The sequence below is a fragment of the Apteryx rowi genome, unplaced genomic scaffold, assembly GCF_003343035.1.
Source record: "Apteryx rowi isolate R43461 unplaced genomic scaffold, aptRow1 scaffold_88, whole genome shotgun sequence".
Taxonomy (NCBI): domain Eukaryota; kingdom Metazoa; phylum Chordata; class Aves; order Apterygiformes; family Apterygidae; genus Apteryx; species Apteryx rowi.
Window position 1 is genome coordinate 70,248 of NW_020451182.1, and position 13,200 is coordinate 83,447.

The 13,200-nt window shown below is 41.2% G+C and overlaps 1 protein-coding gene across 12 annotated transcripts in view; it reads right to left on the reverse strand.

Moving 5' to 3' along the window:
• YLPM1 (YLP motif containing 1) overlaps positions 1-13,194 on the reverse strand; it is a 39,413-nt gene extending 26,219 nt beyond the window's left edge. For 10 of the 12 annotated variants that reach the window (XR_003257709.1, XR_003257710.1, XM_026090897.1 and 7 more), the window contains exons 1-5: positions 12,696-13,194; positions 7,189-7,428; positions 6,075-6,269; positions 4,466-5,208; positions 1-1,386 (exon numbers count right to left, since the gene is read on the reverse strand). Coding sequence is in view for 10 of the 12 variants with exons in the window: in XM_026090897.1 (XP_025946682.1) it covers positions 1-1,386; positions 4,466-5,208; positions 6,075-6,269; positions 7,189-7,428; positions 12,696-13,178 (3,047 nt within the window). In the remaining 2 variants the exon portion in view is untranslated. The remainder of the gene's footprint in view (positions 1,387-4,465; positions 5,209-6,074; positions 6,270-7,188; positions 7,429-12,695) is intronic. The other 2 variants (XM_026090890.1, XM_026090889.1) reach the window with 2 other exon arrangements.
• Positions 13,195-13,200: the final 6 nt, after the last annotated feature.

Here is a 13,200-nt window from a genome sequence, read left to right on the forward strand (position 1 = left end):
CTACCTGCCCGCCTGACAGGGCCCCTCTCCCGACTACCTGCCCGCCTGACAGGGCCCCTCTCCCGGCTACCCGCCCGCCGGATGGGCTCCCTCTCCCGACTACCCGCCCGCCGGATGGGCTCCCTCTCCCGACTACCCGCCCGCCTGATGGGGCCTCTTTCCCGGCTGCCTGCCCGTCCCCTGTCCCGGCTGCCTGTCCGCCCAGCTAGCTCTCTGTCTCGGCTAGACATAACCCTCTCCCGGCTATCTGACCGTCCAACCAGTCCCCTCTCTCGGCTGCCTGACCGTCCATCTGGCATCCTCTCCCTGCTGCCTGACCTCCTATCTGGCATCCTCTCCCTGCTGCCTGCTCTCCTGAACATCCCCCTGCCACGGATAGATGCATGTCTAGCCTGTCCTCTGCTTCTGTATATATATCCTCTGCCACGGCCATCGTCCATCCTGCCCATTCCCCTGCCACGGCCATCATCCATCCTGCCCATTCCCCAGCCACCATCCATCCTTCCCATTCCCCGGCCACCATCCATCCTTCCCATCCCTCGGCCGCCCATCCCCCTGCCACGGCCCATTCCCCAGCCACGGCCATCTCCGTGCCCTCTGCCACGGCCATCATCCAGTCTGCCCTGTCCCCTTCCTCTGCCTACTGGTCCCTTGCCTCTATCTTCATGCATAAATGGCCCTTTCCCTCTGCTTTCTGGTCCAGGTAGGCCCTGATTACTATCTGAAGCAAGCAACTGACTGTCTGTGGAATTCAAATCCTGATTTCCTGTTACAGGGGTTACCGCACCTCCTGTTCTTGTAATACCCGACTGCAAAGCTACAGGATTATTAGAAAGGGATGTTGGTTTCTGGCTCTGAATAGGTGGAGTAGTCGCTGTGGACTCTTCTACTTGTTGATTAGGATCATGTGAACTCCATGTCCACTTTTTAGGAGGGTCTGAAATAGTTTCTTTGACTTCAGCTTTGGATGGTTCCTGTTCGGTGTTGGTCAGGTCCTCACTGGGCTCAACAGAACCTGCACCTTTTGCTTCAGGCATAGACTGAGTTCTATTCAGAGTCTGCTGATTGCCAGCTATGTCTGTGAAAGGCTCTTTGTTTTCTGATCGTGAGTCTGCTTGTGAATGCTGCTGTCCCAAAGGAGGCCTGGGTCCTCTCCACCGTGGACCACTAGGTCGGGACCCATGTGGATGTGATGTATTTGGGGAAGTATAAAATTGTGCTGCTGGTCCTCGTGGGATAGTCCCCCACCTACTTGAAGAATGTCCGTCTGCATTCTGTCGGTCAAAACGTGACCTGTACCCTTCTGAGCGCTGGGAGTCAAAACGAGGCCCTCTCTGTCTTGAGCCTTCAAATTTATCATATCCTCTTCCTCGAGGTCCGTCAAACCTACACGTGAAATAATGGTAATTTTAGTCAGATGAGCATCTAAAAAAAAAAATCCTCCAAAAAGCAGCTTCATCCTTGAAAATCGCTTTTATATCCTAATGTGCCTTAGGATCAAACCCTACTGAACCAGTGCAGAAGCACAGAGACATGGTTGTCAATTCAACACTGCCCAACGAAGAACAGTTTAAGCCCCTTGTGGACTAGGCAACCCTAAAAAAGAAACTTGGTTTAAATATCTCAGGATTGAAACTTGACTTATAAGGACAGCTAGCAAATTGATTTGAAAAAGACATTCAACTTTTGTTTTTACAAAACTTTTGTTGAACTCAACAACTTCTGTTAAACTTCTGTTTTGATATTGTTCAACAAGCCTACTTAACTACAATGATGAACACAACATAGAAAATCTATAAATACAGTCCTTTCAGAAAGTGCAGCAAACGATGATATTGCCCAGATCTATACAAGAGGATATACCGAAAACAAATATATTTTATTGCAACACTTCTTGAATTCCTTCTGAGAGCATCTATAACTATTATGACTTGAATATGTGAAATAGGCCAGGTAAAACAGCATAAAGAATAATTCATGCAATCATATTTAACAAGGCCCATCTAGTTAAAAATCCAGTTTTTCAGCATTGGTTCAAATACTTATTTACATAATAGACTAGAAAGAATCAAATTCATTTTATTCCAAATACAGAACTTATGCCTGAAGTCAAACTGCTTGGATGTTTAGGACTCACAATTGAGTCTTACTGGATATTGATTCATTATTGCTTAGTTACCAAAACTGGTTGACTCGTTGCAGAATTTTCTGGTTTAGCGAATATTTCACCAAATGAGGAGATCACTTACACAACCTCAAAGAGTTTTAATAATTCTAATATGTTAACACTTCAACACAAAGTAGAAAGCACTTTTTTTTTTTTTAATAACCAAATTGCCTTTAATTGGAATGAGGGAGAGAAGGCGAGAAGAATAGGAGGAAATAGAAGAAATTACAAAGTACAGTGGTATGACGTCTTTTTTTTTAATTATGTTTGCAGGATCAACTTTTGCATGGAAGGAACAGGTACGAGAAAAGGTTGGATACTATAAGATGCACTTCACCCCTGAAACATAGAAAATTAGCTTAAGCGGATTTTTTAGAGCTTCTTGGGAAGTGTTAATTACTAAAAAGGGGTGAGGGAGCATCTTTTTATATGTCTAATCATTACCTGGGACTTCTTAGCTGACATGGTACCAGGTAACACACTTAACGTTAAAATTTCCAAAGTTCAATTAAAAATTCATTAGGGCTCTGTTTTATAATACCTATATTGAGAACAAACAGTAAATTGATGTTCAGGAAGGCTTTGATAAAGCTTTAGTCTTGTCATGCAACCAAAATACAGGAATGCACTGGTGTTAATTAAATACTGTAAGCATGCTCAAAACTAAAGCTATTGCATGCACTTTCTATGAATTTTTGATTGTCCATAGCCTATGGTCACAAAATATAGAGCTCTAAACCAACACACATAAAAGACATGCAGTAGCAAATCATAAATACAGTCTGTTTCAGAACTGTACATCAGAAAAATCATCAGGATCAGAAACAACATTTTTTTAAACCATGGGGAGATAAGAAATTATTCCAAGTTATAACAGATTCATTTACATTAGTAGCAATTCATGAATTATTATTCACTAAGCATCACTTTGGAAGCAAAGAGAAGAGAAATAAAACAACATGAAAACATGACTGTAAAATCTAGCAGAGCGTGAAATATAGAAATAATTTAATGGAACAACAATGTTTTTTTTGAACCAATGTGCATCACATCAACCAGTCTTGATCGGACAGAACTAGATGTTGGTTTTTGCAGCCTGGTATTGTGTCAAGCATGAAAAAAAAAAATTCTAAAAGCACGATCTTGGATTAAACCATATAGCAGATATAAAGCCACATAAAACGCTGGCTTTTAGAGTAGCTTTACATTAAGCTAGCAGGCCACCCAGCAGATAAAACAGAGATTTAAATTTGAATAAACCTCTATCTTTCCAGAAAGGTGGAGACTGTAACCTTCAAAATCAAGACCAACATGATGTAATAAAACCACCCAAATGGCAAAGAATTCTAACATAAGGCTAAGGCTCAAATCTTCATTTTTTTCCTTTCTCTCGTTGATAATTATTTGAATGCTAAGCAATGCTATGTAGAAAATCATTGATTTCTACTTAAGACAAGCACTAGCTCCCTCTTATCAGGAAGTCACTTAGAAAAGTATGCTGAATAAGACAGTCACACACAGCTGCAGAACTCTCTCATAGTATAAGAAATTAATGAAAAAATACACAGCTCTGAATTTTCCAATTCCTGTCACATCCTTCTGCAACAACAATGCTGGATTACAAGCCAAGAATAATTTTTTTTTTTTAAATGCAAATATCACCCAATTTGCTGGTAATTAGATACATTAGTATATTCAGGTATATATTCAGCTGAATACTTTCCTGAATCTCTTTCAGCATGCCTATGTTAAAGTGTTATCATATGCCTACAACAGGCAAATGTTGTAGTAATGCCTTATAAATAATCCTCTAACATTTTTTGCTTTAGAGGTTCCTAAATTATGTTCCAAGTATCACAGACAAATCATTGGAAATTTAGATTTAGATAGCTTCTCATATAGGATCATTCTTTCAAAGTATGAGTTATTATCTTTAAGCTAAAGACAATAAAGACCTATCAAATATATTTATAGCATCTTTCCTCTTGTCACAAAAAGGATATTATGTCTCTGGGAATGAAAAGGGAGCATTGTGCCTAACCATTTTACTAGAAAAAGAATGTGATCTATCCTAGGTAATGCTCAAATGAAAGACATCTATTTATCTATCTTTGCTTTAATAAGATAAATACAGACCATGGCATACACACCTTTAAAATAAAACCTCAATGAAACAAATGCATTTTACACAGCACCAGGAAGATTTGAGAACGAGACAGATGTCTAATTGCTTAATGCATCACTGAAAGGCTTCTAGCCTGGAATGTGTATAAATCAACAAAACAAAAACACCCTTACCTAGGACCTCTGGGGCCTTCAAAACGTGCTCCTCTGGGAGGATCTGGAAGCAATCCACCTGATCTCACTGGTTTATCCTGCATGGTAGGTGCATGTGTTGAAGACACTGCAGAAGGGGCTTTCAGTTCCCCAGATCCTTGCTCAGATGAAATAGAGACAGTTTGTTTACTAAGGTGAACTTGAGACTTTCCATGGTCTGAAGAGCCAAAAGATGAACTTACTTGAGAATGGTAAGATGAAAATACAGGTGAACTAGCTATTTTTGATGCATAGGTACCAGGGGTGGGAAGCAGAGCTGGCCTTGGTGTCTCAGTAGATTGACTGCCTTGAGAACTGGATCCTGAAGGGACAGAGGAGTTAGACAACTGAGGCCCAGAAGAGAGAGGTGGGGGGACCAGTGGAGGTGTAGTTGAAGGTAAAGTCGGAGGCATAATAGGAATGCCACCTTGAGCAGTTTGAGAATATGGAACAAATGGAGGTGGCAGTGAAACATTTGCAGGGTACTGAGTCTTCAGGTTTTGGAGTGAGTTCACTTTCTCCTGCAGATGCGACTGAGTCACCTTCATCTGTTCATCCCATGCTTTCCATTGTTTTTCATATTCCTGAAGCTGGTCTTTGTGAGGGTAGGTTTGAAGCTGATGCTGCCATTGTTGGTTCATTGATCGCTCCCAATCTTTATGAAGCTGCTGGAACTGTTTCTGCTGTGCCTCATAATGTCGCAGCTGCATGTCCACTGACATTGTCTGCAATAAAAAGGTGGGAATTTGTTCAGTGAAGTCTCTTTCAAGCAGGGAATGTCTTTCATTACGTGTAGATACAGGTACTAATATCCCACAGGCTTGATCTAATCTGAGATTTTTAGGGATTATCCTAACAGATTTTTTTAAAATAAGGGAACAGCCCAAGCTACAAAGAAATACTTAACATACAGATTCCCCCAAACCAGAAAAAGCTGACTCAACTATCTAATACCAACTTACAGAACCAGAGCAGCAATCAACTTCTAATTAAACACTTAAAGATTGTTAATAGTTATATAATTATCTAAGCTTGTTCTTAAGACATTTTTTTAATTCTTGCTGATCATTTGCATCAAAAATAGTGTGACAGTGACTTCCTTATTTTAAGTGGAGATTTTTGACAACTATGTTTACTTTATCATCATTACATATAATTATTTTTGTACTACATGATGTTGTAAAAAAGGGCACTTTACCCACTTACTCCATGCAATCATCTGATTACTTGACCTTTTTTGTGAACTATTTCTCCARCAGTAAAATGTTCAAAGCTGAGCAAATTCAATATTGTGTGCATATTGAGCCACTCAGCTTGTTCCTATATCATCCAGATATATCTGAAAATCTTATGCCAAGCACAGTCTTATATTTCTCATCCTATTGAAGCTTCACCCACTGGCTCTCAATTTTTTTTTGTTTTGAAGTTGAGCAAGAGTAGGAAAAGGGGATACAGACTCCTGCCCATGCATAAAAAGTAGCTAGACAAACGAGCCAACCATGACAAATTATTCAGCTACTTATTTTTCAGCAGATCATGAGTGTTAGCTCATCCAAGAAGTATATCAAATACTATCTCCTCAGTGGTTCACCTGTAAATGTGGAGGCTGTTGCATAATCTGTTGATACTGTTGTACTATCTGCTGCAGCTGAGCATGCTTCTGCATTATTCTCTGATACTGAAATCCAACTCGGTGATGGGGATGCTGCTGCCATTGAGCTGCTGCTGCTTGCAACTGCTGCAATCTCAAATCTTCCTCAGGGTCATCAGGAGGTTCAATATTGAGCTAGGGAAAAAGGCAAATACTATAAAAAGAGAAAGCCCCTTCTGTCAGAAGAGAAAATGCTTGGTCACTACTCAGTTTGCAGGAACTTTGAGTGTTCATTACTCTGTCACTCTGTATTTCAGTGTTCTGGCSACCTAAAACTGCTGGAAGGTTGATTTTTGTTTCATTTATTTTTAATAAGAATAGTCTGATCTAAAGGTTAGGCTGATGGGAATTAGGACTTTCATACCTGTAGGTAGCTTCTGTATGTAAGAGATCACTGCAGATCTGCTGTTCTGTTATTGCCCACAGCAAATGTAACAAGAAAGCTGCACTTTTTCATGATGAGGTAAAGTACTTCCAAGTGCATCATTTTTGCCACATGGTAGGAAGCTGCACACTGTTAGTGGAGCACATTCTGCAGGGTAAACTATCACTATACAGTAACCTGTTTAAACATCAGAGTCTATGAGCTCCATCCACTATGTTTCAACTGTCATTAAGCACACTGACAAAAAATATTCTGTGCAAGTTCTTGACTTTCAGACAAATTATAATACACAGAAAGAAGAGGAGACAGAATTAAGAGACTGCCAGGGAAGAAAAAAAAATGGTGTCTAAAATACAGCATTCCTTGGCTACTGAATGCTTGATTTTGCACTTCATAATCTACAATGCATTTCTCGTAGTCAAAGATGATAATGCTGGGGAAAGYGTGAGCCAAGCTCGGTGCACGTGTGGATGACTATATAGGTCTACATGTGAGCAGTATATATTATTTTTAATCAGTGCAGACATAATGAATGTTCTTTTAGATTGTTTTACCACATTTAGTTATTATTAAAGTGTATACATGAGAATCTGATGGAATTATTTTCCTGCTTTTTGTGTTTTCTCAGCTAGCATAACATATGGAACAGCATCTCTTCACAAAGCCTACCTGAGTTTCAGTGGATGTAAGAGAAGACTCTTCTTTGGAAGCTGGAGGCAGGGACTCGTTAAGTGGAGGAGGTTCAGACTGCTGAGTTGAAGCACTCATTTTCCCTTCTTCAGACTTTCTCTGCTCAGATGCATCCTTCACCACCCCTGGACCTTTCATTTGCTGCTGTCCCTGAGCATGGGCTTTTGCCCTCTGCTGCAGGCTAAGCAGGTGTTGCTGATACCAGTATTGCTGCTGTTCCTACAATAAACAGAAATTTTCTAAGACAGACAGCTTTCACAGGAAAAGACATGAAAATCAATTCAAGATAGTCACTAGAATCATGTAGAAGAAACATACTCCAGAGAAGTGTTTAAATCTGTTTTGATGGAGAACTCACTTCATCATCATCAATACTGCAATGAATGTCAAAAGATCTAATCAAAATTCAGACACCACTATGTGAGGCATAGTACACACTGGAGAACCTACTTCCTATCCCAAAGAGCTTACAGGTAACAAAACCAACAACAAAAAGCAGAAAGATGGCTAATAATAAGCCAAATCACTAGAAGCATGTGATAGGTAACACAATTATTAATTTTTGTGCTTTTTATTCCTAAACACACATGTATTTATTATGAGACTAAATTAGGTGAAATGAAGGGAAAAATGGAGAGCAGTAAGTATAAACAAGGGAGCAGTAAAAAGGAAGATATGTGCAAAAACCAGAAAGAGTATGAACAGAGAATAACACACATCAAGTAGAGTGAAAATGACAGTAGAGAAACTGTGATGGAGAGATTTGGGGGGGGGAGGGGGGGGAGGTTGTGGAAAAAAAATCCCAGTCAGCGAACAGAAAATTTTGAGTTATTTATGATCTGAATTCTGATTAACTTAATTTAACAGCTGAAAAGGTGAAGAGATACAGCTGTGCCCAAAGAATTATCCRTGTAAGAAACTGGTCAAGTTTTCAGTTTTAAATATTTCAGGCTAGAAGTAAGAGTACTTCTGGCAGATGATAGTAACTTCAAACCATTCTAAGTGTGAGCTGCCACCAACATAAAGAACAAAAGACTAAAGAAGGAAGAGTATCTCCACACTTGTGGGATGGTGCATAGTAAGAGATCTGAGTAGAAACCTATGGTTCACTACAAGAACTATCAGGCATCAAATGAGACTAACGGGAGAGATTCAAAACAAGCAGGAGGCAGCTCTTCAGCCAACAGAGTCTTCTGCTACGGAACTCCCTGCAACAGAACATTGCAAGTGCTGAAATTCTGTGCATTCAAGATGCGGCTGCATAGGCTCACAGAAGAAAAATGCACTGACAGATATTAAAAATAAAGATACCAGTTGTGAGTAAGGCAGTTCCTGAGACAGAAACTGTTAGAGGATACTGGGGAAGTATCATTATAAACTTGATTATTAAACTCTTCTCTAGGCATCCGCTTTTAGTCACTGTTAGTCACTGTCAAAGACAAGATGATGAAGTGCTGTACATTTGGTCTGATCCAGTTTAACCATTCTTATGTTCTCATGTCAATCCCAGAGACTTTGAGATTCTGTGACTGCTCCACATCTTTCACATCCTCTCTGTTCTTTTCCATACAGCCACGTACAGTTAAGAAAAAACCTATAAAAAGCCCATTCAAAAACAGAAAGGAAACCAAGAGAAGAGGATACTTGAAAATGCAAGCGCAATAACAACATTGGTAGATGTTGTCTGATGAGATTCCTCAAAACTTCAGTTTCGGTCCATTCGATTTATCTTAAAACAGGTTTAAAAGTATATGAAGCGTAAGCTTCCTCCAAAAGCTTACCTCATGCTCAAAATGGGAGTGATGGTTTCTAGTGGTAACAGTCTAGTAGACATAATTTAACATGCAACTGTATTTTTTAAAAATACTTCTGCAAAACTGTAACTTGGAGATGAGGTGAATGAAAGGAGAGGTTATACTCCTTAACTTTATGCTGATCCTGCAGTAACTTCTGCCAAGAGTCTTTGTAAGACAGATATGACTCAGAAAAGCTCTCATGGCTTTGGGTGGAAGATGTGCATTCAGACTTCAGCATGGAATCTCTCAGAAACCTCTAACAACATGCTGTAATAACTGTTACTTCCATGTCCAACATCAGGGAGGAGCTTACATCCCCAGCTCTACAAAAGCGGATTCAATGATCCCTTTCAAAAGGCATTGGAAGGTAATTTAACATGACAGTGCTGGATGTTATTCTTCTAGATGAATGACTGAGAAGCACCTGTTCTATTGCCATGAAATTCTCGTCATCCACAGATCCCTTTTGTTTCCTCCTCATTCTAACAAATGGATAAAGGGCTAAAAATCATATGACCAGTAGCTCACACAAAAACCTTTACACTGATAATATCCTGTCATGTATTTTTCACTGCAGATGAAGTAAGTAATACATATATGGCAGTTTCTAACTGAAAAGCGTGAGAAATGTAAGAAAAGTAGATTTCTACAGCTTAGTCTGAACAAAACAGAAGTGTTAGTGTAGGAGACTCCTGATGGTGAAAAGAGCAGTTATCTGAGGGCTTCCGGTCTCAAGATGATTGTCATTCTTTGAGTCCAAAGGATCACAGTCCTTAAATCTAGGGAACACATCACCATCAATACATGCCTTCCTCTGTCTTTGATTGACCAAGAGACTATGCCTGTCATATTATACGGAAAACACGGAACCCAGCACTATCAGCTCCTGACCACAATACACACCACCAAAAACACAACTCTGAAACATGCAAATCAGATCCATTGGAGAATTTCAGTACAGTGGGTTCTGTGCACGTTACAGTGGCTAAAAGTTCATTCAAGATGAGACAAAGACTCAAATCACAGCAACATGTAATTTCCTCTACTGCCTCTCCATTCAGTTCTGCAAGCCTCTGTATGTTCCAGCTCTCAGTACTGGCCCTCTAGGCCAGCACAGAATGCTGCTGTGTTACGGCCTAAGGTCACCTAAGTTCATTTTGATCTAGTTTTTCGGCACTGACTCCTGTGACCTTAGGCCGTAACACAAGGTCTACTTTTGGGGACAACAGGTCCTTGCCCAGTGAAGACAGTAAAAGAATGGTTTAGCACCCTTTACAAAACAGAGAAAGGATTTTAAAAAGTGCAGCAGTCTGCTGAAGTGTGATGTGGTGAAGCTAAAATAGCTTTAACAGAAATATATAAATACATATTTATGAGTATGCATCCACCCACACATTTGTTTACTACTCTAAACAAACAGCAGCATACAGTACCCAAATATCAAATGCAGAATACCACAGGCATTTTAACAGCACTTATCAAAAACTGTATCTAATGGTAGAGAAACTCAAGAATTTTATTCTAACTGTATACCCATATGAGAAACTACACTAAATTCTCAATACTGTTATGGCAGAGAGCAATATATTATTTTTAGACATGAAAGGGAAATAATGGAATATTAATTATTTGCAAATTGCATAATATCTTCTATGTTAGGAGGCAAAAACAGTGAACTGTTTGGCTGCAGCCACTGTTACTGTGGGATGGGAACAGAGAGAATTGCTCTCTATTATCAATTTAAAAAAAGACTTAATAGCATCTTAAAAATTACAGAAGTTACAGTATTTCCCTACTCAGCTTTTGAACCCATTAGTAAGAATGCATCACTAAGCTTTGGTTTTGCTGTTCCTATTGTGTAAGGATCTGCTGCTCAAAACCATGTCTCTCATTAGAGCCAAAGGCAGACAAAATTGTATCAATCTTTTATAACAAATATGTCACCAGCAAGGTACCACAGGCCTTTTAAACTAACACTAAATCAGCATGAGAGTCAACAAACGACTTAAGTTGTATGCATAAATATTCATAAACCAGAAGATGTAAACTTAGGTGATGCTTTTCAGCTAGTATTCTGTTTCTTCTATGTGTGCATTACTTTAATGCATTAATTGTAATTATTCGGGGGAAAAGAGAATGGTTGAGGAACAACTATATACTATAAAAAATTCYGAACATTCATGAAATTTCAGGCTAGTTCATGATGAATATCTGTAAAGGRGTAGAATCACAGTTTATTGTTTAATCTTGAGTTTAACAATTTAAGAATTCAGCAAGCAGCCTCAATACTGAATTAACATCACTTTCTACTTCAGATTTCTCAAACTTTTGGTTTTGTCATCGAAAAAAATGAATGAGTCCCATTGCTATCACTGTAAAAGATCAACTTGTACCTCAAAAACCCCCACAAAATTAAGTTTGTTAACTAAAAGCACCACTTTGGTTGAGAGTGATTAGCTGAAAGGTGCAAACTTAAAAAGATAACATTTGCATATGCATTTGCATAATGGTATGGACATAATTTAAAAGGTGTCCCAGAGATTAAGCACTTTAAAATGTCTGTGATTTCAAAATGATGCTATGGGATTTTTGCAAACTTAGCTTCAAATCAGAATCCTAGGATCAAGCTGCCAAAAATACATGTATTTTAAACTTATAAAAATAAAGTCTATTAACTTTTCAGAATATGCACTTCAGCTTTGTTCTTGCAGCTGGATCTCTACAAGCCAACCTCAAAATCATGCAAAAGCCTCAAGGCATCCGAATCAGCTGTATGTATGTACAGCTGAGGATCTCAACATGCATGCTTCTGTGCATGCTTTATCTTAAGCACCTGGATTATCCCTAACCTAATGAATATGAACAGTAACATCAAGTTCAGAGGAACTACTCACATTCAGGAAGTTAAGCATGTGAACATTTGTAGACCTTTTGGCCCTAGTGTACACATAAAAGCACATAGCGTTAACAATATAAAATTTATTTTTCACCTCAAAAGCATTTCAGACTATTTCCCTCAAAGCCCCTTAAAAGTTTACCCAAGAAGATCAAACTCAAACACAGGTAGCTCAAAATGTACTTCCAAAATCTCTAAGTAAAAAGCAACTAGACACTACAGTAGAAACACCTGTGCAGTTTTACCTGTGTCTGGTAAAATTAAAGTGTTCACAATTCTACACCAATCATCAGGTAGATAAACAACTGAAATATGATCACAAGAGAAAAAGTAAATGGAAGAAGTTACTGAAAACAAGAGGTGCTGATCCTGTAACATGCAACATGCAAACTAACTGTTGCATCTTTAAAAAGGCCCCACGGAGACAAGAAGAGTTCAGCGCAGTTCACCTACGTGCTACACTTTGGAAAACAGTTCTCCAGTGACTAACGACTCACCAAAAAAATCAAATTCAGCGAGGACTTGCACTGGTTCTCCCAATAAGCCATCTGTGCCTGAAAACTGACCATTCCTATCATCCCTATAAACACCACAGGACAAAAAAGCATTTACGGAGCCTCGCGTGATCTGTGCCATTCCCGGGCTTGTGAGAGCTCAGGCCAAACCCCGTAAGCGCTAGGCAAACACGGTGCATTAGTTTCGTCCTCACTCGAACACCTTTACCACCGAAAACGCCCGTAAGCGGCCGGCGGGCAGGGCCCCGCAGGGCGGCGCCGGGCGCGGCCGCCCCTCACCTGCGGCGTCATGGTGGCGGGGTCCGGCTGCGCGGCGCCGTGCGGGTCGGCGCCGGCGCCCGCCTCCTTGCCCGCGCTCGGCGCCGGCTCCTGCTGGGCGGGGGCGGCCACGGAGGTCTGCGACGGAGCGAAGTGGGGCTGCGACGACTTCGGCTGCGAGGGGGAGGCCTGGGCGGGCAGCAGGTAGGGCTGCGGGTGCGCGGCGTAGGCGGCGGCCGGCGGCAGGTAGGGCTGGGCGGCGGCGGCCGGCGGCGGCTCCAGGTAGGAGGGCGGCGGCTCCGAGAAGTTGGGGGGCGGCTGGGAGGCCTGCGCCCGCGGCACGTAGGGGGGCTGCAGCGGCGGGGACGCGGCCGGCGGCGGCTGGGAGGGCGGCAGGTAGGAGGGCTCCGCCTGCGGCGGCGGCAGGTAGGCCTGCGAGGGGGGCAGGTAGGCCTGGGCGGCGGGCTGCGGCGACTGCGGCGGCGACGACAGCTCCATGTCCATGGGCACCGGCGACGAGGGCACG